This window comes from Pezoporus occidentalis, unplaced genomic scaffold (genome assembly GCF_034315485.1).
Source record: "Pezoporus occidentalis ecotype Australia unplaced genomic scaffold, CSIRO_AGI_Poc_V1 ctg89, whole genome shotgun sequence".
NCBI lineage: Eukaryota > Metazoa > Chordata > Aves > Psittaciformes > Psittacidae > Pezoporus > Pezoporus occidentalis.
Window position 1 is genome coordinate 1056130 of NW_026916253.1, and position 26696 is coordinate 1082825.

Here is a 26696-nt window from a genome sequence, read left to right on the forward strand (position 1 = left end):
ATGAGAGCTTTACATTTCAAAGACATTGTAACTGAGCCAGAATAGAAAGAACAATGTTTCAGAAAAAAAAACAAAACAAACCAACTAGAGATTAGAGAAAGAAGTCTGGTTAACAATAACATAGAGAATCAGGAAGAGGGAGTGGGGGAAGATTTCTATTTTAAAAAAACTTTTATATGTAATGCTTCTTTAATCTTTGTTGCAGTGTAGAAGCTCTTTTGGCAGTAAAAGATAAGAGAGTATATAAAATGCAGTCAGCATTTAATGGCTGAATTACTGAGTGAGCTACAGACATGATAAATAAACACCTAACATGCAGGATGAGAACAACAGAGTGGAAGTCATTGGTGGGAGAACATGGTCAGACTGAGCACACGACCCACATGCATTCATTGCAAGCATTCAGCCACCTTTAACAAATGGCTTACAGCTGAGTATTTAAACACTCAAATGCATGCTACCTTAAAAACAAAAGGACACAAACGACAATGAAAAAAGCAATCTAATATGAGCACCCAACATTAGACCTATGCACTATTTGCTACTGTTCATCAACATATTGAATTACAGAATTCCAGTCCCAGAAAACCTCAACTAGGCAAAGGAAAACCAGATTTGACAACTAATCAAAACATCTGTCCTGATTTTGTTTCTATGTCCAATTCAATGTATAGTCTAACATCCACACTTCTCTACCTGTGATGGAAGGTAGCCAATACAACAAAGGTGACAACCAGTCCTCAGAAAACTCACAGTATTTTCAGAAATGGAAAAAAAAAAAAAAGGAAAAAAAAAATCACAACCTTTTAGTCTGTTCCTCTGGAATGGGGTCACAACTGTTCCAACAAACCTGAACTGACCAAATGTTGTTGAAACTCAGGTGCAGTTACCAAATCCTTTGTGGGACAAAGAGAAACCCCTTGGCCCTTTGTCCTCTGTATACAAATTTATTAGGTCAGTCTAAGCAAGAATGCAAAGTTGGTCAGTAGCACTATTTGGCAAAAAGATTAATCTAAACCTGTACTATTTTAGCAAAGCAAAAAAAAAAATGCAATGATCCCTCAAACCCAGGTATTTTTCTTGAGACCACAGAATCTAGAAGCCCTTGGTGCTTGGCTTAAGTATGCTTTGCTAGGCAGACTTCACCAAAACATGGGTATCTATGAAACTCCAAGCTTATCAAAAGGGCAAGGAGATAGGGTCTGCAAACCAGCTGCTTTCAGGCAGTCAAGAATCAACCTCAATAGGACACACATGAAGAAAGACACCTGGGAATGGGACGTCAGATGCTCAGCTCCTGAAGAGCCATGCTAGTAGCAGGAAAAGCAGAATAAGCTCACTGAATTCCACAGAAATTCCACAGTGAAACTGAGCTTTCCATGGCTTCCTACTACTTCAACAGCTCAGGATTTGCATAAAGCAAATTATTCCATTAGATTAATGAATTGATTCATTTTAAAATTAATTAAAAACCTAAGCCATGCTACTGTGCATGTGAATTCTTGTTCTAAATGCAGGCATATGGGAGGATTCCAACATTCCTCTCTTCTGCCTTGAACTTGCTATATTCACTTTTCAGCAGTTGTCGCTTCCTATGGCCTCAAGGCCCACAGTTACAGTGAATATTTTTGGTATGACTTTAATAAAGTCTTCTTCTTTTGGTACCATCCAATAGACTCTGTTCTTTTGCATATTATATTTTATTTAATTAAAAAAAGAACAACATACGTTCCGCAATAGTGAGAGCTGAATTACAGATGCATTAACTCAGAACTTTCTTTCATATTTTATATAAAAAATAACACCACAGATTTCTGTGTTTACTGAATTGATATGTGTATAAAACAGACTTCATTACTATCAGGCAGCTAATTAAAATGGTGGAAAGAAAACCCTTATGCTGAATTCAAGTTCTTGGCACTTAATCTTACAGTTTAGAAGTTCATAGGAACAGCTACTGTATAACACACTTCAAAGAAGAATTTACTCGGATAATAAAAGATAAACTCTAGCAAATACCTTTTGTGTTCCTTTTCTACTGAATATTATGACTATTTAAGTGTTGCTTACATATAATGGCCTCATTATAAACAATTCTCAAACGATATATTTTCTTTTTACTTTGAATGACTTCTGAAGTGCTATGTATGTGTGCAAAGTGCCTCTTGTATCAGAGCTACCTACTAGAAAATAGGTCATTTAAACAGCTCTCTGATTTTATAGAAAAATAATTTCCATAGCTTTATTCCACTTATAGAAATAACCTCTTAAAGCACTTCAGCCTCATACACACATATCATAGTAGAAAAAACTCAAATGTAGTCACAACACTATAAACCACAAATATAACAATCTTACAAGCTTTAACTCAGTATCTACCTAATGTAACTTTTATCTAGGACAAATTTAATCTTAGTGTTTCCTTTAACAGAAAGGTCTTACCTATAAACACATGCCTACTAATACAAAACTTTACAAACTTAAAACAATTCCTCTTTCCTCCAGGGAGAAAAGGGAACTATACCTTGCTCTATACCCACCATTATACAGGCTCAGATGTACACTGAGATAACCACAGCCTTTCCCACCACCATAGTCATGGGCTCCTTATGAAGGAAATCAGGTGCCTTTGCAAAGTATTTATGACCTGTGTCGCAGCACAGCTTTGTAGCTATTACTTTTAAAATTCTACCTCTAGAACAAGAGGTTACTGCTTTAATAGACATAATTAAATATATTACTAAGCAATTCTCCTGCATATGATCCAATGGCTGAAGCACCTCTCCTCTGAAGACAGAGCTCCTATGAGCAAGTTGGGCTTGTTCAGTCTAAAGAGAAGGCTCTGGAGACACCTTATAACAGTTTTCCAGTACCTAGAGGGGCCCACAAGAAAGCTAGAGAGGGACTTTTTACAAGGGCAGGTAGTGGCAGGACAAGAGGGAATGGTTTTAAATTGACAGAAGGGAGATTTAGATTAGACATTAGGAAGAAATTCTTCCCTGTGAAGGTGGTGAGACACTGGTGCAGGTTGCCCAGAGAAACTATGGCTTCCCCATCCCTGGCAGTGTTCAAGACCAGGTTGGACAGGGCTTGGAGCAGCCTGGTCTCGTGGAAGGTGTCCCTGCCTGAGGCAGAGGGCTGGAACTGGGTGAGTTCCAATGTAAACCAGTCTGTGATTCCATGATATACCATAGGAAGTGTTTGTCTGTTTTATTCTACTGTAATACAGCTAAGATTTGAAATGTTAATCTCTGTAATCAAGTTATAACTACCTACATGGTTCTATGAAGAAACAGTACTTTATTCTGTTATTAAACAGAATATTATGTTATTATTATCTCAACTGTTATTAAAGTCTAATTTGAATCCCAACTATCATTGTAGTTAAGAGTAACAGGGTTGAAATTTTTTTTTTTTTAATCAATGTAAAACATGTAGTAGCAAATCCCATTCCAGTTACAAAGACAAATGAAGCATCAGGAGGATGAGCACTGGTAAAAAAAAGTGAACCAAAATTTTGCGTGGTAAGAAGCACCATAATATTTGCAATTCAATATAACTTTAAGTTTTGGGGATTTTTTTTAAATAGAAATAGTTTTACTTGTGTATCTCTAACTGTTTTTAATGTCAGCTACTCAAGTAGCTACAGCTAGATTACAGCAACTAGTAGTAAAGTGATCTATTTCAATGAAATTAGAGGGAACTTGTGCTCTATTTTCTGGCTACAGAGAAGCATCAGAGACTGAACAGAATGAATAAAAGTTTACTTGAATACACATTTTGCATTTGTCTTAAGCAAAAGCAGATACAAATTGGAGGGATCATAGCTTGCTGCTTATAAAATCTTGCCTAGGGAATTTCATTGTTTAGCAACACACGAGTACAAAGCATATACATTTTGAGCACAGATGGCTTCCTAACTGAGCACTCACTTGTTTTCATTACTGTGCTGTAATATCACAAATCTTTCATATTTATTATGTTAAGCTGCTAATGTGCCAGACAAGTCACCTTTTTCTGAAAATACTAGGATTTATCCAAGTGCAATGCATATTGAGTGAGCAAGACCATATACTTTATTTGTAAATGTTAGCACAAATTCAAGCAACTTGAGAAAATATGTAAACATCTAGTTGTGGCAAGATGGTTACTTATCTTCTAAAAGATTTGGAAATGCTGTCATTAGAAACATCTGTGGAAAAAACCTGTAAATTTCTAGCTCTTCTTTCGCAAGAAAAAACAGACAGCTTAGCAGATCACTTGAGATACTGAGGGGCAAACCCAAATATATTTCCATTACATATGCTGGATAGTTACCTTGGAAGAGTGGTGATCTCTGTTCAGAAGACAGGAATTCCTGAAAGTATCTATCACAAAAACTTACTTTTCTTTTAAAGTACCATGAAAAAATACACAAATAAATTGCAGAATATGTTAGGCAGCTATACTGATATTTATGGATGCTCTCCTGATTATTTCTGACCTTTATGGCACTAATAAGGATTTGTTTGTCATACTGCTGCTACGACTGTTAGAACAAAGATTGGTGTGGAACGTACACTGATGTTCTTGTGATTTCTACAGCAAATCAACTAAACATAACTTCAAGCCTTGTATTTGTCCAAATGTGCAGAGAAATGACTGCATTTACCTTATCTGTCCTACCCAAGAGTTATGCTTAAAAATACATTCAAGTTCAGAGGCTGTAATACGGGAGGAAAAAATGTAAACCAGTTAGACCTGGAATAGCAAAATTTATTTCAACTCTTGAAAAGGCAATAAAGTATAAACCCCAAATTAAAATTCTGTGTTAGAATGGATTTTAAAGCTTGTCTTAAGATTGTTCCAGCTTTGTGTATGTCAGCAGTGAAAGTAACTGCTTCTGTACCTTCCCTCACCTTTAGGTATACTTGGTGTTTTCTATCTGCTGATAAAAGTTTTGATGTGCAATTAGTATGTAAAGAAATGGGTAAACAAGCACTGAAACTTGAGGCAATGGCTTTACAAATTACAGATCACTTGTATAACCACTTCCTCTAACACAGGAAGACAAAGACTAGTACTTGCCACTCTTCTGATGTAAATTAAATCATGTTATACCTCATATCATCATGATACTGTAACTGTAAAGTCAAAATATAAAGCCACGGTACAGAATACAGAGCTATTGCACACCTGCTCTGTCAACAGGCACAAAAAGGAAGAAAACTTACTCATCCTGTACAATTTGCAGTACGAGATTATTCTAACTGGGCGGCCATCTTGTACTTGCCCATCTGATTCACAAGCCCAACTATGTAAACATCATTTTTTCACACTGATGTTTATCCTTTAAACAATTCCCAGGATTCTTTCTAATTTGCTAGCTCTCTCTGCCCATAATCTACTTCATGTGACTTGTCTTGCATTGTGACCTTGGTCTTCTATAATTTAGACTAAGTTCTTACATTCAATTTTGTTCAGTCCCTAAAGTCTCATGGTAACTTACGCCATTAAAAATGTTTCAACCAGCTTCTTGTGCAGACAGCAACAGCCCAGAGCAGTGGCTACTTGTTCATTTAAGATATTTTTCAAACATTGGACATTAGGACGTCACCTTACCATGCCAGAAAATGTACATAATACTGTACACCCAAAGACTGGTGCAATGAAATGTTTAAAACATGTCTGACCTTCCAAAAGTACATGTTAAAATCTATTGACCAATGAAGATTACTATTCCACTTTAGGTACAGTGGCAATTCAGTCAGTAGTACTTGCCCTGACTTGCCTCTCACTGAGACTGGCCTTTTGGGCCTTCTCTTCTAGATGTGCAAAGCTGGCATACTTCCAGTCAAGGGGCTTGAATAGAAGGGTTAAAGGGCAGAAAAGCTTCTAAGCTTACCTCTTAGTTTTTTTCCCCTGAATAATCTGTGGTGTTTTGGTACAAACCCAAGCGTGGGGCAACCCTGCAGCCTGCAAGTGACTGAGATATGCAATGCCTTGGCTGTGTGAGAGTGTGCCTCCATGACTACATGAAACCAGAGTACTGCACAGAGCTAAAACTACAGTGGCTTGTCAGACTGGATAATGAAGGATTCTACAGCCAGATGCCTAGAAGATCAGCAACTGTCCATGTTGCAGTCAATGTTACTTTTTTTCTTTCTCCCTTAAATTGACTTGATTCTTAGAATCTGATGGTAATCCAACTGAAGCAATTCAAATTACACAGTTTGAGTCTAAGCTTTTTCAATCGTTTTGGGTGCATGTGATGCTTATTTTAGGTTTTGTAATCAATGCCTACTTACGATATTGAAATGAAAGATGTGGATTTAAGCATCTTCCTAAACTGTGTTAAGACTCTTTGAATTATAGACTCAATTTAAAAAATATTGCCTATGCAGAAGCAGCTTTGTGTAAATGCTGCTATAGGAAGTAGGAACCCAAAACTTACAACTCCAGCATTCTTGTAAACTTCTGCCTCTTGACAAGCTTGATCAATGATCTGGGTCAATGGAAGAGAACTTCTTGGTGTCCCGGCAAGAGTAATGCTGCTTACTCAAGGATTGCACAAACCAAAACCACATACAGTAACAGCTTTCAGGTTAACTATAGAGATTGGCACACTGAAATAGGGAGAAATAGAATAAACTTGCTACAAGGTTGATTATGACATGCCTTAGTGGCATCTCTTTCATTAGGTGAACTTCTCAGATCTGCTGTAACTGTTTGGCTCCTAAATGTAATTGACAAACTTGATAAATACCTGCTGTAATCTCTTATTGTACCTGATCTGCTCTTGGCTTGTTATTCCTGTACTTATTATACATTAGTGATGTTCCATGCAATACAGCCTATGGCAAGACAGATATCTAGGTCTGCAGAACACCTGTGCTACACACAAGTCAATTTAAAATTACATAAAGATATCTTAAACTCTAATCTGTAAGTTGATTATACCTGAACTTTGGTGTAAGTGCTTCATAGCAGAAATGAACACACATGGATTTTGCGGAGTTCAGCGAGTTTCACTTAAGAATAGCTCCAAAGCCTTTTCTGATGTTTGGGCTCCTAAAGCTCAGAGTCTGAAATGTGGACTGTGAAGAGCTCTCTGGCAGCTTGGTTACATGGTCTGTTTTCATGGAAGGCTGGCCATGCTGCCTAGAGCCTGCTTCTGGGAAAATGTGGAGCTTGGTGAGCTCTGGGCACCAGCCTGTCAAGGGGATCTGCGAGAGCTCTACCTGACATGTGGTAGAGTTGTCCCCTGTCCCAACGCCCCTTTGTGTGATTTTATAACCGTTGCCTCCTCAAACACGGCGCACCGAAACCACCCCGTGTTCCCTGTGCTCCTCACCCAGTAGTACCTCCTGCCTCTGCTACTGCTGGAAAGGGGGAATGTGCAAACCTATGGTACTTTATGAGGGGCCCGGGGCGGCGACCTGATGCTCCCGGGGGAGCGGGCCCTCTTCCGGGCCACAGCCGGGCTGACAGGTGCCGCTGCCGAGGGCGCCGCCGCTCACCTGGCAGCGCTCCCACGTGCACCACCCCGACGACCGCTGTCTTCAGCCGCCCAAAGAGCCTGGGTAGCAGCATCCCTGCGGGGAGGAAAGGAGAGAGGGGATCAGGGCCGGCAGGGGAGGGGTGGGGGGGGGACGACAGGTCCCGGAGGCTGCCCGCCTCTCGCCGCCGACAGGCCGGGCCCGTTCCCGCTCGCGGACGGGACTGCCCGGCCTGCTGCCACAGCTCCGTCCCTTCCGCTCCCTGCGCCTCGGGTCACCTCACCCCGCCACCGGCATCCACCTGCAGCAGCCCTAAGCGCTCCTGCCGCTTCCGCGTCGGTGCCGCCGACCCGCCCCCGGCCCCGCCCCGCCCCGCCCCGCCAGTCCTGTCGCGGGGTCCCGCGGCGCCCTGCGCAGCTCCCCGGGTCTCGCCGTCGAGCCCGCCGCGCCCCCCGCAGACCCCGCCCCGGCGGCGCTTCAGAGCAGAGCGCGGGGCCACGTGTGCGGGCGGGCGGGGAGGCGGCCCCGCGCCGCTCGTTTAAATGTCCCGCTCGGCGCGGGTTGCGCTGTGCGTAGGGACGGGAGCGGCCGCGCCGTGAGGCAGGAGGCGCCCAGCGGAGCCCGCCCGCGCCGCGCTCCCGCCCTGCCCCCGCGCCCCGCCGGCGCTGCCCTGGGCACCCACCTACCCAGATACCCTCCGCTCTGCTCCGGAGCGGAGGCGAGCTACCGAGTGCGGGTGCCGCTGGGCAGCGGGTGGTGGGTGCCCCTGTCGCCTCCTGGGGTGACCGGCTGCGGGGTTGGGGGAGCCGGCGGGCCCGGCCCGGGGCTGCGGCCGCCCTTTTCCGCGCCGTGCGCCCGCGTCTCCGCTGCTCTTTGTGGGGGCTGAGGCTTGGGCCTGCTCGGCTGATCCCCGCGCAGCGTTCCGCTCGCCCCGACCCGGTCCAGGCAGGCACCATGCGCCGGGAGAGGTAAGTCTGCTTGCTGGCCCTGCCGTGCGCGGGGCCCTCTAGGCCGAGGTCTCCGCAAGCACCCCTGAGGAGGCTCCTCGCTGCCGCAGCTCCTTTAGCTTCTCCTCTCTTGGCAGTGACTGCTCGGAGGAGAAGGCGCCCGCCAATGGGGACGGGTCCGCTGAGAGCGCCATGCGAGCCCGCAAGAGGAAAGCTGATGTGGCTACGGTGAGTGTGGGCCCGCCTGGCCCAGCCGCCCACCCTGATGCCCGCAGGCCGGCGCCTGCTCTGCCGCTGGGCTTGGCCTCCGAGCCCTCGCCTCCTTTTGTTGGGTGTCTGGAGGCCATGTGGTGGTCGGGTGTGGGGTGGCTGGGGGGTCTGCTGCGGGGCTGTGGTCCTGAGGGACCAGACACACGGATGCTTGTCCTGTGGTTTGTGCTTCAGAAACTACATGTTACTTTTGATAGTTCTTGCAGGATCCTGATGAAGAAGTTGCAAACATGGAGCTGACTAGAAAAAAGCAGTGTGAAAGCCAGGTAACTCATTTGTCTTTAGATCGGACAGCTGTAATCTTGTTTAACCTTATTATTACTTTGCAGTACCCTATTCTTGAAAACGTGGTAAAAACAGGTATATATAGGTACCCATGCTGTACAGTACTGGGCGAGGGGGACTATCAACGCTGGCTGATGAAACATGCAAAACACTTCAGTCTGTACCAGTTGCTCTTGAGTCTTTACAAGAGATGGGGCCCCTGTTGGTCTAAAGCATTGTTAATACTTCACTATAACCAATTATCCTGGGATTGCAAGGGTGCACCTTACAAAAGCCTTCATTTGCCTTTAGTTCTATGTGGAGGGATTCTGCACTGACCTCTTTAGAGAGCTGCAGGAGTACAGTAAGTGCTTACATGCTGTACTTTGCAGGCCAAAACACAAGACCCTTAAGCATGCAAGCAAAATCATCTTTTGAGGTGGTTCTTTTCACAGTCATGTCTTTACTTGTATCATACGGGAGAGAAGGATCCTCAGGACACTTTCTACTCTCTGCTCCATTCACATTGACAAGGGTCATTATTAGACTGACAAAAAGTAAGGGCTTCCTGATCAGAACTTTATAAAGTTTTTAGTAGATGCTAATGGGGAAATAAAATAGGTTTCCTTTCCCTGTGCAATAAAGGGATAATTTCTATCAAGTCACTTAACTGTGGAAATCAGGCCTGCAGTGGAGGTTGGTGGTGACAGTTGCCAGCTTTCTCCATAAGTCATCCAGAAAGATCTGAGTTAGTAAAAACTAACTCTAGTAGTATCCTCTTTCCCCCCCTCCTCTCCTCCCCCTGATGCCCTTTCCATATTCTTCAAAACTGAGGTGCTGTTGGTACCTATATTGGATGCTGTTTTGGTATACAATATTGAAAGCATGATGCTTTTGTATATCAAGGTGCCCACTCTAAATAAAGCAGAACAGCCTGTTTTCTGAAACAGGTTTAACTCTGGCTCTTCCTTCCCTTCTTCTCCTCTCTGCCCCCCTCCCCCATTTTTTTTTTTTCCTGTGTGTACACACACACACACTTACTTAGTCAGTGGCGCTAAAACTTCAGCCTGTTCATGCACATGCAGGGTGATACTTGAGCTGTAAAAGTCATGATCAGGGAGCACAGACCATGCTCATTTGGTACACAAGGCTATGCATAATGTGGCACATGTAACCAGAAGTGGCAGCTGGAAGTTCTAAGACTAAAGTGCTACCATAACAGATGGGCATCATTGTTTGGAATGGCCTCTGCTTGTTGCAACTGCGTATACTAGTTATCAGTCAACATATTAAGCAGGGCTCAAATGGTGAGCATTTAATGAGGGGATCTCTCCTTCCCTTCTGTCTTTCTCTTGTGTGGTATATTAAACTAATTTCTCACTTCTGACAAGGAAGAGCTGCCTGTCCTTCACCACTGCTTTCTCCTTCACCAAAAGATTCATTCCGCTTGATCTAAGCTAAGTTTGATCTACCGCTTCTTATGCATGTTTATTGCATAATAATAAGGTATTGTTAAAAACCTCACAGGAGCCCAATTCCACCTTCTTTCATAAAGACAGTGAAAGAAACTTGAAGTGTTTTCTATACACTGGCCTTCAACTTTGAAAGTAGATAAAGGCTTTCATTTCTGTGTTCCCGGCTTGGTAGGGATTCAGAATTAGTTTGGGAATGATAGGTAAATTAAAATGTAGATAATTTAGGCATCCATAAAATAGGCATCCAAAATATTTATTTGTGAATTTTTAAAGTTAATTTCATAATACTGGTGTGATTTGCCCCTTTGATTTTGTAAACAATAAATAAAATGTGTACCTGTGTATCAATCCCTACACACAGGGTTTGTTTTGTTATTTTTATTGTGACAAAGTAGCCAGATTGTTACAGATCTGGTTTAAAAAAAAAAAAAAGCTAACATTTGGCTGCGCAGCAGCTCTTGAGTCTGTGGTGTGACACAAGCTATTCTGATATAAATTGCCATGGGCCACTAATGAGAATATGTTTATGGTTCCAGCAGCAGTATAGCAGGCTTGTATGAAGTCAGTGAGACAGCTATTTTGTTGAGGCACAAACAATTCTAAAATGCAAGTAGCTATAAATCCACTGCAGCCTGTACCACATGACTTCTACATTAAATAAATTGTTTACTGACACTAGTTTATACACAAGGCAAAATATCATAGTCGCATCCCACTTTATGTCATCTTCATAGTCAATTCATTAGTTTGTTTCTGTTGAACATAAGGCCGGAGTTCTTAATTAGGATACTGTTACCCTTTATGTGATGAAAGGGTGGCTATATCATCAGGTTTGTGACAGCAGAATATTGCGTAAATTCTATGTTTGATTTTAGAGGACTGGCACCGTAATTCTGCTAGCAATTCTCCTACTAATTCTGGATGCTTTCTGTGGATGGATACACTTCCAAGGGTCCGTGTAAAACAAAATTAATCTAACTAGATTAGAGTCATCCATGCAATTGTGACACAAATTATAAGGCCACCTCCATCTAGAGTGGAGAATTGACTATAGAGGTTTGTTTTTTTTTTTTTTTTATATGCAACGAACTAATCTTTTCAGGTGAAAAGAAGATGAAGTAAACCCTCTGGAAATAGGTTTGATTTCTCATGAGACACTTTTCCAGAAGCTGGTCTTACTGTTGCCAGGATGTTCCACCTAACAGGTTTGGAAATATCCTCCAAAAAGTTTCTTTAACCAGCCTAAGTTACCTTTGAAAAATCCAATTTAAACAAACAAAACAACCTCCCTCAAAAGCGGTTTACAAATCTTCAGGCAAACAGATGTGAAAAGAATGTAAACTATATCCAGATTGAGGTCTTGACTTGGCCGTAATCTGGGGTAGGACAACATTCAGACTCTTTAGAAAATCAGAAGTAGTAGAAGCACCAATGCTATTTAGAAAGACTTGGAACAACTTCATGTGAGTTGCTCTTCTCTCTCCTACTTATTAATTCTGGAATCTTTCTGATGGCAAAGAAAAACCCCTATACTTCAAACTAATGTATCCTATGAAAGAAAAATGGCTAGAATTATAGGTCTTATTATTTTTGACAGACAAACTAAGGCTGCAGTCTAGTAACTGGTATCTATGTCACTCTGTTACAAGGTGCTGTTTTTTAGGGTGCAGCAAACAGACCTGTCCCCTTCCTGTTCCTTTCCCTTCAATTTCCATGCTGGAAATCCTTGCTGTTTCAATGGAGTTGAAGGCACCCTTTTCCTCTGCTTTCCTGCTGCCCTCTTTGCCCTCACTCAGGAAGCTTGTACTGGGGGGGTCCAGCTCACGTTGAGATGCAGGGAGTGTCTCAGCAGCTTGTATTCTTAAGTGTGGCTGCTTCACTGAAGCCTTTGCCTGGCCTGTAACCTATAACCCCAGTGTTTACTGTCTCCTCCATTTTTTGTCTGGCCTATATGCTTGAAGGATGTCCAAAAGATCTGTTTAAATGGACATTTGATATATCAGTGAGTGATAACATGCTGCAGAAAACTGAGGAATAGGAATATCTGAGCTTTTAAGAAAGCACCCCTGAACTTCTGGCTTTTCTTTGTTTGGAGCTGTATGGGCTTGGCTGCTCTGGTAACTTTCCAGTCTATTTCTCAGGATGGAGAACTTTAACTCTGGACAACCATTCCTATTTCTGTGTCTGGAATACTGTAGGTATCACCAACCTTTCTTGCTGGGCTCCATATAGATTTGTAGAGGCAGGTTTCCCCACTGATTTTTGGCTTGCATCCTACTTCAGCCCCTTGCCTAAGAAGTAAGCCCAGGACTGTAGGATTTCCTCCACAAGGCAGCACAGATTCTCTGTAACATCTGTTGCTTTTTGGCAGCTCTCTGCTGTCAGGTTGGCACTGTGCAAGACCAAAGGAAGCTCTTTGTGGTTTCCTCACGCCCTCCCCACCTTAAACTGTTTCTTTTTGCAGTGGTGCCTCCTGCTTCTTTACAGTTACAATGTGATGTAATGCAGTTTCTTGATATTGTTTCTTAATTTTGGTCTAACATCTTGCTAAATCTGCTTTTAAAGACTCAAGAGTCTGATTTACAGCTATGGTGCTCCCTCACCATTGCTAATTCAGACTCCTGTCTCCTTTCCCAGTAGCTGCCCTCTTTTGAGGCCCCTGCATGTTTCCTTCTTGTCCCTTGCTAAGCCAAATGCTTTTTTCAGTTACTTGCATCTCTTTCCCAGTTGTTGTGGTGAGCAACATTATCTAATCAAAAACTTCATTTTCACTTCTTAAAATACCTAAGAGGCTCCTAACCCTTTATTTGTATTTTCATACTGAAGATTTGGGGTGGGGGGAGATGGGGTGGTGTGGGTGGGTGAAATCTTTTAAATTGATCCTGCTGCTGTGTAGCATATGAGACACCTACTTTGGTTTAACTCGGGACAAAGCAGCTTCCTTCCTCTTCAGAAGATGTGTAATAGGCACATATATGTGTATATATATATATATACATATATACATATATATATGATCTACTGCTTTTCTATTGGTTTGATGATTAGCTGTTAAGACAGCACTTCTCCAAAGGCTGTTGGTAGCTGGGCTTGCCATGCAGTTTGGAGAATAAAATGTGACTGAATTCTAGTTTTGAGAGAGGACAAAAATTAACTTATAACAATGCTGATGTGACACTTATTTAAACTTTCAGTTTGTAGGGAATCTGTAACTTTTAAGGTAAAGATATTATTCCCTCTTTTTGCCTTACCCCACCCAAATTAAATTGTGGCATGGCTGGGTATGTACCTATGCTAGATTTGCATGTAGAACTCCAAGAAGAAAATCTATCCATGTCTGTTTCAGTAACTCAAAAGTACAAAGTCTTAGTTGTGAGTGAACTGTGAAATGTGTTTTTTGTTTCATCAAGTCAGTGGTTTCTGTTTCTAAAGCTGGTGCTAGCAGGTAGCCATTTTGCTGGAAAGTGATGTCATTTGTAGCAGGGACGGCAAAAATTAGGTGTGGAAGCTTCCTTGCAAGAGGCAAAACTTCGTGTAAAGCGTTTTACTTGTTAGCACCTGATGATTGTTCTGATTATTTTTCCTAAAGCCCATCAGAAATCTTGTTAGGGAGTTCTGTCCTTTTAGTGGTGCAGAACAGATCAGCTTGCAGCAACATGGCTGGCTTCGCTGTTAGGCAGAAAAGCCAAAATTTTAATTTGCTTAGGTATGATGACATGGGGCTGGTTTTGTTTTCTACTGACAAATAGAATAGTAATATTTTTCCTGGGTAGCTGCATGAAGTGTACACCAAAGTCTTTGTTAAACAGATTTAGGCAGGAGAAAGGTGAACATCAATTTTACTTCTGGTCCAAATAAAAGTAAAAGGATACTGTGGGTGAAGTGTCGGATGTCTGATGTTGGCAGACCTGGCCATGTATATTAATGTACATGAAAAGGTCAAATTAATGCTTTAATGAGAACTGATTAATATGTACTTGCTTTATTCTGAAAACATTTGTGTCATATGTGCTTTGTTTTTCCATCACTGCTGGATGAATGAGTAAGAAATTATTTAAATGATTATTCTGTTATGTTCATTGTCAGGGTTGCTTTACATGGAACCATGGCTTCCAGTGTTTCATCTACATATTCCTTGCCAGAAATCCTGACCTTTTATTTGGGTTTTAAGGTTCCATCTGCTTATTCTTTATCTGTAGGCAAGCTTATTTCTGGTAAAAACAAAGTGCTACATTACTATAGGAGACTCTGACTTGGATATTGTTCCTTGAAACAGTTGTGGTCCCTCAAGAGGAGGACAGGGTAAGTGTTCTTCAGCAAACTCAGTACTGGTGAGGCCACACCTGGAGTATTGTGTCCAGTTCTGGGCTCCTCAGTACAGGAGAGACTTGAACACACTGGAAAGAGTTCAGCAAAGGTCCACTAAGCTGATTAAGGGACCAGAGTGTGTTTGTTATAAGGAAAGGTTGAGGGAGCTAGAACTGCTTAGCCATGAGAAAAGAAGGCTTGGGGAGATTTTTGTCAATTGCATATAAATACCAGAAGGGAGGATGTAAGGAAGATGGAGCTAGGATCTTTTCCTTGGTGCCCAATGATGGGACAAGAGCTATCTGGATGTAGTCCTAGGCCACTGGCTCCAGGTGGCCCTGCTTGAGCAGGGATGTTGGACAATATGTCACACAGGTCCCTTCCTATCTCAACAACTCTGATTCTGTGTGGTTTAAAGAGGTAATCATAGTTCTTGTCATAGGTTTTTTGGCTAATGTCTTCTATTTACAGCTGAAATGATTATTTTAAAAGGCACACTTTAAAATCTTGTGTTTCATTTAACAGCCATCCTGGAATACTGATCCCAAAAATGCCCATATGCTGATTCCTACTCCAGATAAAGATGATGATCCAGTTGGTGTTGATTACTCTCAGTTTCCACACCTAAGTCTTGTTCGAACTAGAGTTTCACCATTACCAGTTCTTGGGTAAGTGCTGTTTTGCTGCTGCTAGTTTGCCTTCCTTTTTTATGATTTGAGACTAAACATTGATCTATCTTAGCTGGGCAAACAGAGATGATGTATGGAAAAACATGATGCAAAAAGAGGAGACGTATGTGAGGGATAAATTTTATATGCAAAGGCACCCTCTCCTGCAACCTAAAATGAGAGCAATCCTTCTAGACTGGCTAATGGAGGTAAGCTTTTCTGTGCTTGTATTTCAAGTGTGCTTTTGTTGAAGTGTACTAACAACTGTCATGAGTGCACTTAATGATATTTGCATAACCCATTTAATATTAGACACTCATCTTTATCTTGAAGTTTGTCAATGAATGGCGCCAAACTTTTAAAAATATATATAGTGGATTGTGTTCATGGTGTACAAACTGACAGTATTTGCTGTTGCTCATTGATAGATTGATAGTGATTAGCAATAAACTTGTCCCCAAAGTGATGTGAGCTTTTTAAGGTCACACAGTAGATAAAAGCTGCAGGAGTGATTACGATAGTCGTTGCAAGAAGGAAGATGTGTGGTGGTTTGGAGATCAGAAGCATCTTGCAACCTCTCTGTTATTTGTCACATAGAATATAATACAACTCTACTGTCTGTGAGTCTTCTTTGCTGTTCAGATGAATTGGCAGCATAGTCTCTGTTCTTAATTCTGAAGGATTTGTGAGAATTTTCTCTTTGGAGGTGTTGGAATGATGCAGTTTTGCAAAAATGAGGAACTGATGTTCTGACATTGCTAGGACATGTGCTTGCATTTCCTAAAAGGATATTCACTCTGATCTTTTTTTTTTTTTTTTTTTGGGGGGGGGGGGGAGAGTTACTGAAGTGGCAGTCATCTTGTGTCAAAGGAAACTTTAACTCATGCTCCTAGTTAACATATTCCTTCACAATAGCAGTGAAGCAGAAAGCCAATATGAATTTTACATTTAGCTTTTGATTTTGTTCTTTAATACATCTGTAGCATCTGGTTTTGACTCTGCAACACTGTTCTTGACCTTTGTAATCTCTGATGTCTCTCCAGGTTTGTGAAGTCTACAAGCTTCATAGAGAAACTTTTTATTTAGCACAAGATTTCTTTGATCGGTTTATGGCAACACAACATGATGTTGTAAAAACACTATTGCAGCTTATTGGTATCTCTTCTTTATTCATAGCAGCAAAGCTTGAGGTAAGTATCTCCAGCTTTACTTAAACATAAAAATGTGAATGGGCAGACAGCACACTTAGTGTACGCTAGATGGGTTTTGGCAGGCTTTATGGAGTTTGTTATGACATTTCAGTTGGAAGAAAAAGCTACATTTTTTCAGTTTCTCCTGTTTTTTTAAGAAGTGTCTACAACCAGCTATCATCACAGTATACCTGTAATTCTAAAAGGATAATCTTTTCAGTGTTAATTCTGAATTTTTTAATTACGGTTGCTAAGTGAGTTTTTGGCTGGCTGCTGTATACAGAGATGACTTGTTGCAATTCTGTTGTCAGTATAGTACCTATTGGATAAGAGTCTGAGCTATTCTTTATTTAGAATCAAAGAATCATTAGGGTTGGAAAGGACCTTAAGATCATCTAGTTCCAACCCCCCTGCCATGGGCAGGGACACTTTACGCTAAATCATATCACCCAAGGCCTCGTCCAACCTGGTCTTGAACACTGCCAGGGATGGAGCACTCACAACGTCCCTGGGCAACCTATTCCAGTGCCTCACCACCCTAACAGGAAAGAATTTCCTCACTATATCCAATCTAAACTTCCCCTGTTTAAGTTTGAACCTGTTACCCCTTGTCCTATCACTACAGTCCCTAACGAAGAGTCCCTCCCCAGCATCCTTGTAGGCCCCCTTCAGATACTGGAAGGCTGCTATGAGGTCTCCACCCAGCCTTCTCTTCTCCAGGCTGAAACAGCCCCAACTTCCTCAGCCTGTCTTCATACAGGAGGTGCTCCAGTCCCCTGATCATCCTCGTGGCCCTTCTCTGGACTTGTTCCAACAGTTCCATGTCCTTTGTATGTTGAGGACACCAGAACTGCACACAATGCTCCAGGTGAGGTTTCACAAGAGCAGAGTAGAGAGGGGCAGGATCACCTCCTTCGAGCTGGTGGTCACGCTCCTTTTGATGCAGCCCAGGATACGGTTGGCTTTCTGGGCTGCAAGCTCACACTGAAGCTGGCTCATGTTCATTTTCTCATCAACCAGCACCCCAAGTCCTCTGCAGGGCTGCTCTGAATCCCTTCTCTGCCCAACCTGTAGCTGTGCCTCGGATTGCTCTCACCCAGGTGTAGGACCTTGCACTTTTCATGGTTAAACCTCATGAGGTTGGCATCAGCCCACCTCACAAGCATGTCAAGGTCCCTCTGGATGGCATTCCTTCCCTCCAGCGTATCAACCGAACCACACAGCTTGGTGCCATCGGCAAACTTGCTGAGGGTGCACTCAATCCCACTGTCCATGTCAGCGATGAAGATGTTGAACAAGACCGGTCCCAACACCGATCCCTGAGGGACACCACTCGTTACTGGTCTCCAGCTGGACATTGAGCCATTGACCACAACTCTTTGCATGTGCCCATCCAGCCAGTTCTTTATCCACCACAGAGTGGTCCATCCATCAAATTGATGTCTCTCCAATTTAGAGACAAGGATGTCGTGTGGGACAGTGTTGAAAGCTTTGCACAAGTCCAGGTAGATGACACTAACTGCTCTACCCCTGTCCATCAGTTCTGTAGCCCCATCACAGAAGGCCACCAAATTGGTCAGGCAGGATTTCCCCTTAGTGAAGCCATGCTGGCTGTCACCAAGCACCTTGTTGTTTTTCATGTGCCTTAGCATGCCTTCCAGGAGAATCTGCTCCAAGATTTTGCCAGGCACAGAGGTGAGACTGACTGGTCTGTAATTCCCCAGGTCATCCATTTTCCCCCTCTTGAAAATGGGGGCTATATTTCCCTTTTTCCAGTCATCGTGAACTTCACCTGACTGCCATGATTTCTCAAATATGATGGCCAGCGGCTTAGCAACTCCATTCGCCAGCTCCTTCAGGACCCATGGATGGATTTCATCAGGACCCATGGACTTGTGCATGTTCAGCTTTTTAAGATGGTCTCGTACCAGATCCTCTCCTACAGCGGGCACAAGGTCTTCATTCTCACAGTGCCTGCATCTGCCTTCCAAGACTTGGGTGGTGTGGTCAGAGCCTTTGCCAGTGAAGTCTGAGGCAAAGAAGTCATTCAGAACCTCAGCCTTCTCCAAATCCTGTGTAGCCAGTTCTCCCGAGAGCTTCCTGAGGGGGCCTACGTCCTCCCTAGTCTGGTTTTTATTTGCTATGTACCTGTAGAATCTCTTCCTGTTATCCTTAATACCCCTAGCCAAGTTTAATTCTAACTGGGCCTTGGCTTTCCTAACCTGGTCCCTAGCTTCCCAGTCAACATCCCTGTACTCTTCCCATGCCACCTGTCCTTGCTTCCACTTATTATAAGCCTCTTTTTTCAACTGAATTTTCCTCAGCAGCTCCTTATCCGTCCAAGGAGGTCTCCTGTCCTTCCTGCTGCACTTCCTTCTGGTTGGGGTGCAACACTCCTGAGCTTGTAGCAGGTGGTCCTTGAATATCAACCAAGATTCTTGGGCCCCTCTGCCCTCTAGGGCTGTATCCCATGGAACCTTCCGAAGCAGGTTCCTGAAGAGGCCAAAGTCTGCTCTTTTGAAGTCCAGGGCAGTGAGCTTGCTGCACGCTCTTCTCACTGTCCTGAGGACCTCAAATTCGACCATCTCGTGATCACTGCATCCAAGGCTGCCCTGGAGCATCACATTTCCAATGAAACTGGAAATTTACTGGAACAAATTCAACTGTTAAAATACATAGTGCTTTTTAAGTTCTTGCTGTTTGTCTTTTAAGAGAGCTGTTATTCTTCTGTTATTCTCCAGCAAGGGTTAAGTGGCCTTAGGATATATAAAAAAATCTTGATGTCAATTATGATGCCATCTCAGTGATGCTGTAGTCAAACATAAAGCATGTTGTACTGGTGCCTCAAAAGTGAAAGGTGAAGTCTATGAGCAGGAAGGTTGAAGAATAAATCTGGACATTAAAGGCAGAGGAGAACACCATGAGTTAGGATGGAGAGCTTGGTTCTTTTTTAATTTTTCCTCTGTTTTCAAATGCTGAGGTGGTGGTCCATTATTTTTCTTTTTCTCCTTCCCCCCCCTCCCTTTTTTTTTTTTTTAAGCACATAGAGATTAATTACTATGTATTACACAAATGAAATATTTGGTTTCTTATCTTTCAGGAAATTTATCCACCAAAGTTGCACCAGTTTGCCTATGTCACAGATGGGGCTTGTACAGAAGATGAAATCCTCAGTATGGAATTGCTCATTATGAAGGTATTACGTCAAAGTGGAATTAGTTCTACTTGAGTTTTTAAAAATGTATAGCATAATCAGACTAAAAGCAGAGAGCCTCAGTTTGTCTTATGTGCTGCTAAGATGCACAGTTTCTCTTACTAATTAGAAAATATTCTCTAGGTAACAAGTAATTTAAAGCATCCACCAATATGAGCGTGTTAACAAAACTAATTGTTCCCCACCCTATCAGCAGGAAGAGGTATAGGAGAGGACTAGATTTGTGTGTTTCAAAGATGCCTTGACAACTGGAATTACAGCTTCTGATCTGGAGTAAATATATTTGTGTGGTTTAAGTTAGGACCTCTTTATTAATACTTAAGTCTTCTAAATGCTTACTCTTTCAGGCTCTCAACTGGAACTTAAGTCCACTAACAGTTGTATCATGGCTGAACATTTACCTGCAAATTGCATATTTAAACAAGCTTTATGAGGTATTACTGCCACAATATCCACAGCAAATATTTGTACAAATAGCAGAGGTAAGGCTGATTTTTTTTTTGTTGTGTTTTTTTTTTTTCCTTCAGATGCTATTTCACCTGGAAATAAAGTGCTCTTGTCATAGACTTATTAAACATCTGTTGTCTTGTAGCTCTTGGATCTCTGTCTGCTGGATATTGGCTGCTTGGAATATACATATGGAGTACTTGCAGCTTCTGCTTTGTATCACTTCTCCTCATCTGAGCTGATGCAGAAAGTTACAGGTATTGGAATTTATAAGCTAAGTCTAGTGTGTTTACAAACATTAAGTCTTCATTCAGGCAGATAACCATATGCCTTTGTCTTCCAGGTTATGAATGGTGTGAGGTAGAGGAATGTGTAAAATGGATGGTTCCGTTTGCAATGGCGATAAGGGAAGTTGGAAGCTCCAGACTCAAACACTTTAGAGGTGTAGCTCCTGAAGACATGCACAATATACAGACACACATAAATGGCTTGGATTTGCTGGTATGTACGTGCATAATGAAGACAAAAATCTATCTGTGAAATCTTCAAGTATTGTTTCTTCTCTGGTTAGAACATACAGTAAACTTAAATGAAGCATTACTAGATAGATACTGACTGTATTCAGGTAATAAAAGGCACAAGGTTGTACTCCAGTTACAAAATTCTTAGGACAGTCTTGTCTTGGGACTGACTTGTTCTGTGTTTTCATAAAAAGGTGATTGTGACTTAAGTGTCTCATCTCAAACAGCAGATAATTACCCTAGAGATCAGAAGTTTATTTCTACCCTTCGGAATACTTCAAATACTGTGCTATACCTTTCTCTCTAGAAAATGCAGGTCATGTAAACTTTTCTGATGAAAAAGAACACTGATCACTTGAGAGTGATCTTGTAAGACTGTTTCATGACAGTGATGGCTGACAAGAAGTTGAGCAAGAGTAGTTTTTAGCATGAGAAACTTGCAGAGGATCAAAATCTTGTCCAGCAAATTGTAGTTAATATTATCTCTTTTTTTTTTATTTATTTTTATTTAGAAGTTAAAGTTCTTCCTGTTCAGTTGGTTCTGAATTTTGCTTTCTTTAAGATACAGGTACCATAATGCTGATCATAAGGTTTGAAAAGTTAATGCTGATCTCTTGAAGTTTGTATTCACTAACTAATGCGTACCAGATGATTTATTTGTTGCTGCTAGCGGGGTTAGATACAGAGATGAATTACATTGCTCTGTTGCATAGATATACCAAAGTAAAAATCTTCTCTTATTTCCTTTTCTTATGCTTTCAGGACAAAGCTCAAGCAAATAAAGCCATGTTGTCTGAGCAGAATAGAACTTCACCTTTCCCCACTGGTGTCCTTACACCACCACAAAGTAGTAAGAAGCAGTCTTCTGGACCAAAGCCAATATGACTTTAGAAACAGTCAACAGTGTTGCTGAAGTGCCTATTCTGCTGGTTCTAACTCCTGCTCCATTATGAACATGCTGTCAGTGAAGTTTATAAGCCTTTTTAGAATCTGAAAAAGAAACTGTACTTTTTTTCATGACAGAAGAAATTTTCTATTTTAAATATTTTTATTGAACGTCAAAATCTTCTAAAGAAGTGGATCAAGTATACCAGCCGCTTAAAAGAACACCGAAGAGTCCTCCAAATGCTGCTACAGAGGGTGATGCTTGATGTGACCAACTGTTCAGGAAAAGGGTTTGAAGTTTAGATTGGTTACTGTGCCTGTTAGTCCGTTGGATAATCTGCAGTCAGACTGTCCCCTGTTGACAAACAGGCAAAAAGTGCTGTGGAAGACAATGTTTCAAAGCCTCTTTCAAATGGTTGGCTTGCAACTTGATGCCTTTTAAAAACTCTTTATTGTAAATGCTGCTATGTCTCTATCCATTTAGAATAAAAATGCTGTCTAAGACAGCTAGTTTTATGTATATTCCTATTTTTCTTTTAATTATGGTCAGCTAAGGTTTTTCAGATTGTGACCACTAGTAGGGTGGGAGTTGGGGATCAATAATGTAGTAACTGTCTCTTTATTTATTTACCACTACTGCTTATCAATTACAACTTCCTTTTTGGATACTAAGATAAAATGGTCATGTTAGGCTACTTGGATTTCCCTTAGCCAGATGCAGGTGGCTAGGGAGGGGATAAAAGACATGACAAGTATATGGGGAATGCTTCCATAGCACACTTCCTAATCAGTGTACTGGGAAATTCTTGAATCGGATTGTCTCTATTGTTATGCCTAATAGCAAGAAGTGATCAGTTGCAAAAGCTTACCTTTCCTTAAAACATAATCATTTAAACATTGGGATTTTGGCATTGTCGTTGACAATTATAGCCTTCTGTGCAAAGCTGAGTTGTGGAATGGTGTGTGCCTTTTGACAGGAGGAGTTGTCCTTCTTGACTTTTGCAAAATCTGAGAAATTACAGTAAGATGTTTTCTGAAAGTCACAGTTCTGGAGAGAAGAACAGAGAAATAGAAAATTGGTTTTCTCAGGATGTTCACTTTGAAGGACCGTTCAACAACACTGAAAACTTCTGTGAGAATACCAGGATTCATCGTGTTGTCCTGAAGATAACTTAAATGCTTCAACACGTTCAGGAAGCTCCTGTTGTTTCATTTTTATAAACATAGTTCCCAGCAAGGCTGCTTTTTATTATTGTTAAGTTATTCTCCCTTTTCCTCTTCCCTGTCCCACTATTCTGTCAAATGTTAAAGCTTTAAGGTAATAAAAATGCCTATGGTAACTAATAGTAGGCAAATCATTTGTCTTTTTTTTTTTCCTTTCCTTGCAGTAACTGGTTGTATGTCCTGTGCTAACAAAATAAGTGTAAGTGTTAGCTGGACAAGTTTGGTGCTGCCAGTTCAAGGATGTTTTAGTTTCTTGGAGAGCTACATGTCCTAAACAAAGGAATGTTATATTTGCCTGTTATCGAAAAAGTTTGTAACAATGAAGGAATTTGTCAAGAGACATTTTAGCACTTAGTTCCAAATTTAAGCACACAAAAGTAGGGGCCAGGGAGGTGGTGATACACAATATCCCTCCTGAAATGTAGTTTCTAGGCTTAATTCCTATATCACCAGGTAATTTTGCTGATTTTTATAACTTCCCCCTGAAAGGCCAACCTGCTTCATTTCAATGGGAAGCTGTCGTCTGGCCCCCCACTTTTCCACCTTCCTAGGGGTGTGATACTTCCCAGCAGCAGTGACTTGTATGAAAAACTATTTTCTTACTTTCTGGACTTTATCTTGTGCTTTAAGAATCTTTGTTTCTGGTTGTCTTGCAGCATGTGTGGATGCTTACATTTGTCTGAGTGTGCTGTCATTCTAGGGTAGCTTGAAAAAATTATGTACTGGTTGCCACAGGCTGAAAACTATTTCGGGGAGGAAGGGGGTAGCTAATTTTGAGAGAGAGTTGCCCCTTTGTGTGGGGTCAGAACAAAACCAACCACAACCAAGCAAAACAAGTACAAAAGGTAGTTCCCTCCATGTATTTCTTGCCTGAGGATCCCATTCTCTTAAATTCTTTCTGGTCACAGACCAATCTGGAGGTAGACTCATGGCAGGTGGGAAGAAGCAAGTGGGCAGTTCTGCCTGGCTGAAGAAGAGACAAAGGTTTAGTGGCTTTTCAGGTAGGCTGAAGTTTGTGCCACTCGGATTAGCTACTACTGAAAGATATGTTCCTGCAAGCACCTGGGCGCATTGCATGAGGCTGTGTCTCCTGCACAGGAGTAGGGGGAACTCTGTGGAATGGGAGAAACCCAGGAAAGGAATTTAGCTGTGTGCTGCTCAGCTGGAAACTGCTTCTCCCTCTAATAGCTACAGACCAGCATAAAGCATGCTGCAAAATAAATTGAATTCTGCAGTAACCCAGGTGGCATATGATTATCTTCCTTCCCCTGAAAGGTTTGTCACCGCTATGTATCAAAACCTCACCTTGGTCTGAAAGCTGGGGGCATTGGAGAAACTGCATGAGAGAAATGAATCCCATTTTAATTTTGGCCAAAATCTTGCAGAATGAAGAATGCACTGAGGAAATGTTAGCTGATACCGCATGGTTTTATTAGTATTCTGGGCTTCAGTCAGGAGATTAATAATGGCCACAGTCAGCGTCTCTTCATATTAAAGTGTCTTCACATGAGTAGTTTGGGTGAGTGCAAACGGACTGCAAGGCACAAGCAGGCTGTCTTGTCTGGCCCCAACTGACAATGAGTCAACACTTTAATATAAAGAAGAGACAGTTGGTAACAGTCATTAACATAACAAAGTGCCCTGTGGATCACTCCGAATTCATCTGACTGTTTTTTAAAGCAAATGTTTTCCTTTGAGAAGTGGCCACAGAACAGTATCAGTGTTTCACTGCCTGGCCTACCCTGTTCTGCTGGGGGTAGGTGTTCCTATGGGATGGCTGGTCCTGAAGCCTCCTGGTTGAGAATGGTGTTTCCTTGAGGTGACAATGTGCTAGCTTTTTTTTTGTATTTTATCCTGATCTTGTATCAAAACTGGGCTTGGGTTGATGGGCTTAAGCTGAAACAGGGGAAGTTCAGGTCAGATGTAAGGAAGAAGTCCTTCACTGAGATGTGGTGAGGCCCTGGCACAGGGTGCCCAGAGAAGCTGTGGCTGCCCCATCCCTGGCGGTGTTCAAGACCAGGCTGGATGGGGCGTGAAGCAACCTGCTCTAGTGGAAGGTGTCCCTGCCCATGGCAGGGGATGGAACTGGATGAGTTTTAAGGTACCCTCCAACACAAACCAGTCTGTGATTCTATGACTCATAGGGTTATTTCTGGTCCACCCCATCCCTGCTGGCTTCCTCCACTGGACAACTGTGAGGAAATCTGACTTCTGCTAGAACAGGTAAGAAGAAAAAGGAGTCAGACAGGCTGCTGGTTCTCTGTGTGAGGGAGAGGCACAGGCTCTGCTACTGTGCTCAGTGCTTGGCTGGACCCCTAGAAGGAGGGGGCTCTGTGATGTACATCTGACATGGAAGGGGGATGAGTAGCGGCTGAGAGTAGCTCCAAGGAAAGAAGAAATGCTATGAGGAGTAGAAGTACGGAATCACAGACTGGTCTGGGTTGTAAAGGACCTTAAAGCTCATCTAGTTCTAACCCCCTGCCATGGGGAGGCACACCTTCCACTAGAGCAGGTTGCTCCAAGGCCCATACTACTGCCAGTGATGCAGCAGCCACATCTGTATGGAAATGGCAGGTCTGTTAGTTGGGTGCCCAGGGAGAAATTTGCTTGACTTCTTTACCATTGTACCATTGTGCTGGAGCAATGTGAGAAATGTACTAGTTGAATGTACTGAGAAGCCATTGTGTGTCTGCGAAGAACAACCTGGTTTTGTCACTGCTGTAACTTGCCTGTGTTCTTGAACTATAGAAAGACTGCATGTTTCTCCCATGGTTTCCAATCTGGCAGCTGCAATGAGTTTGGATCCTCCTGCTGCCAAGTGGACCTTGCTCCCCAGCAGCCTGCCTGAACAGGAAACCTGCTTCCTGAGACTGATGTAACGGGAATGTTCAGTGATAGGGAAGGTAAACTGTATGAGTCTGGGTCACGTTGTTGACTGGCAGCTGGGTGGCACCAAGGGTGGAGATACCAGAGCAACCTCTGGGGTGTAGTTTTTGGAGGCATCACTTCACTGCTTATAATAATTGCATACCTGACTTCAGTGTTTACAGAGGGGTTATCACTTCGAGGGCAGCTACAGGCACGTGGGGCACTGGGTTTGGGATGGCTGAGTGTGTTCTGGGACCTGTTGCTCATGAGCATGAGAGACCCCTGATTGTCCCCCAGCTGTTGGGGTCAGGGGAGCAGGAGGGACCTCTTCTACCCCTTCCCGCTGCAGCTGCACACCCCAGCACACAGTCATCTTCCAGGGTGCAGAGGGGGAGCATGAATGCATCCCTTTGTGCAGGGCTGTTCTGGGGCTGGGTGCTCCTTCAGGGATGTGGAGAGCGGGCTGGGAGGCTCCCGGATGGGACCTGGCTGGGAGAGGAGCCGTGGAGGTGGCGGGAGCCGCTCAGTGGCCCCACGCTCATTGACTTAATTGGGGCTGCGCTGCAGGGCTGAAGGAACGCGAGATGGACGGGATTCTCACGGCGACGGCCGGGACCCCGCCAAATCATTAACGTCAATTAAGTACCGAATGTGTAGATTACTGACATGTTATTGTTAGGGCCCTAAAGGAAATATAATTAATAAAGCTCCCCCACCCACACCGAGAGGCAGCTCTTTGTGTTCCCTGTGCTTTCCCCTGCCGGCAACGTCTATCTCCTCCCGCAGCCCCACGCTCCTTTTCAGCAGCCTTGGACAGCATTAACATTTGAATTAACATAAAATCACTTTCTGAAATCTGTTAACATTTATAATGCTGCTGTACTTTGCCTGATCATCGCGGTTTTTCTGTCAGATTGAGCTTGGTGAGGGTTGTTTT

At 42.6% G+C, this 26696-nt stretch overlaps 2 protein-coding genes across 5 annotated transcripts in view; one reads left to right on the top strand and one right to left on the bottom strand.

Annotated features, from left to right (window-relative positions):
- Positions 1-7602, bottom strand: part of LOC134156633 (uncharacterized protein F13E9.13, mitochondrial-like) — a 28954-nt gene extending 21352 nt beyond the window's left edge. The window contains exons 1-2 of the mRNA XM_062604881.1: positions 7500-7602; positions 6434-6537 (exon numbers count right to left, since the gene is read on the bottom strand). Of these exons, the coding sequence (XP_062460865.1) occupies positions 6434-6537; positions 7500-7572 (177 nt within the window). The 5' untranslated portion in view covers positions 7573-7602. The remainder of the gene's footprint in view (positions 1-6433; positions 6538-7499) is intronic.
- A 381-nt stretch (positions 7603-7983) lies between these two features.
- On the top strand, positions 7984-23013 carry CCNE1 (cyclin E1). Of its 4 annotated transcripts, none has more exons than XM_062604952.1 (11): positions 7984-8446; positions 8563-8653; positions 8893-8961; positions 15268-15410; positions 15484-15619; positions 16454-16600; positions 19701-19796; positions 20162-20296; positions 20407-20518; positions 20605-20762; positions 21545-23013. In XM_062604952.1, exons 1-11 carry the CDS (start codon positions 8433-8435, stop codon positions 21665-21667), a joined length of 1224 nt encoding a protein of 407 aa, XP_062460936.1. In that variant the 5' UTR covers positions 7984-8432; the 3' UTR covers positions 21668-23013. The 4 variants fall into 4 exon arrangements, with proteins under 4 accessions (XP_062460936.1, XP_062460937.1, XP_062460938.1 ...); XM_062604953.1 differs by having other exon boundaries at positions 8902-8961; XM_062604954.1 differs by lacking the exon at positions 8893-8961.
- Positions 23014-26696: the final 3683 nt, after the last annotated feature.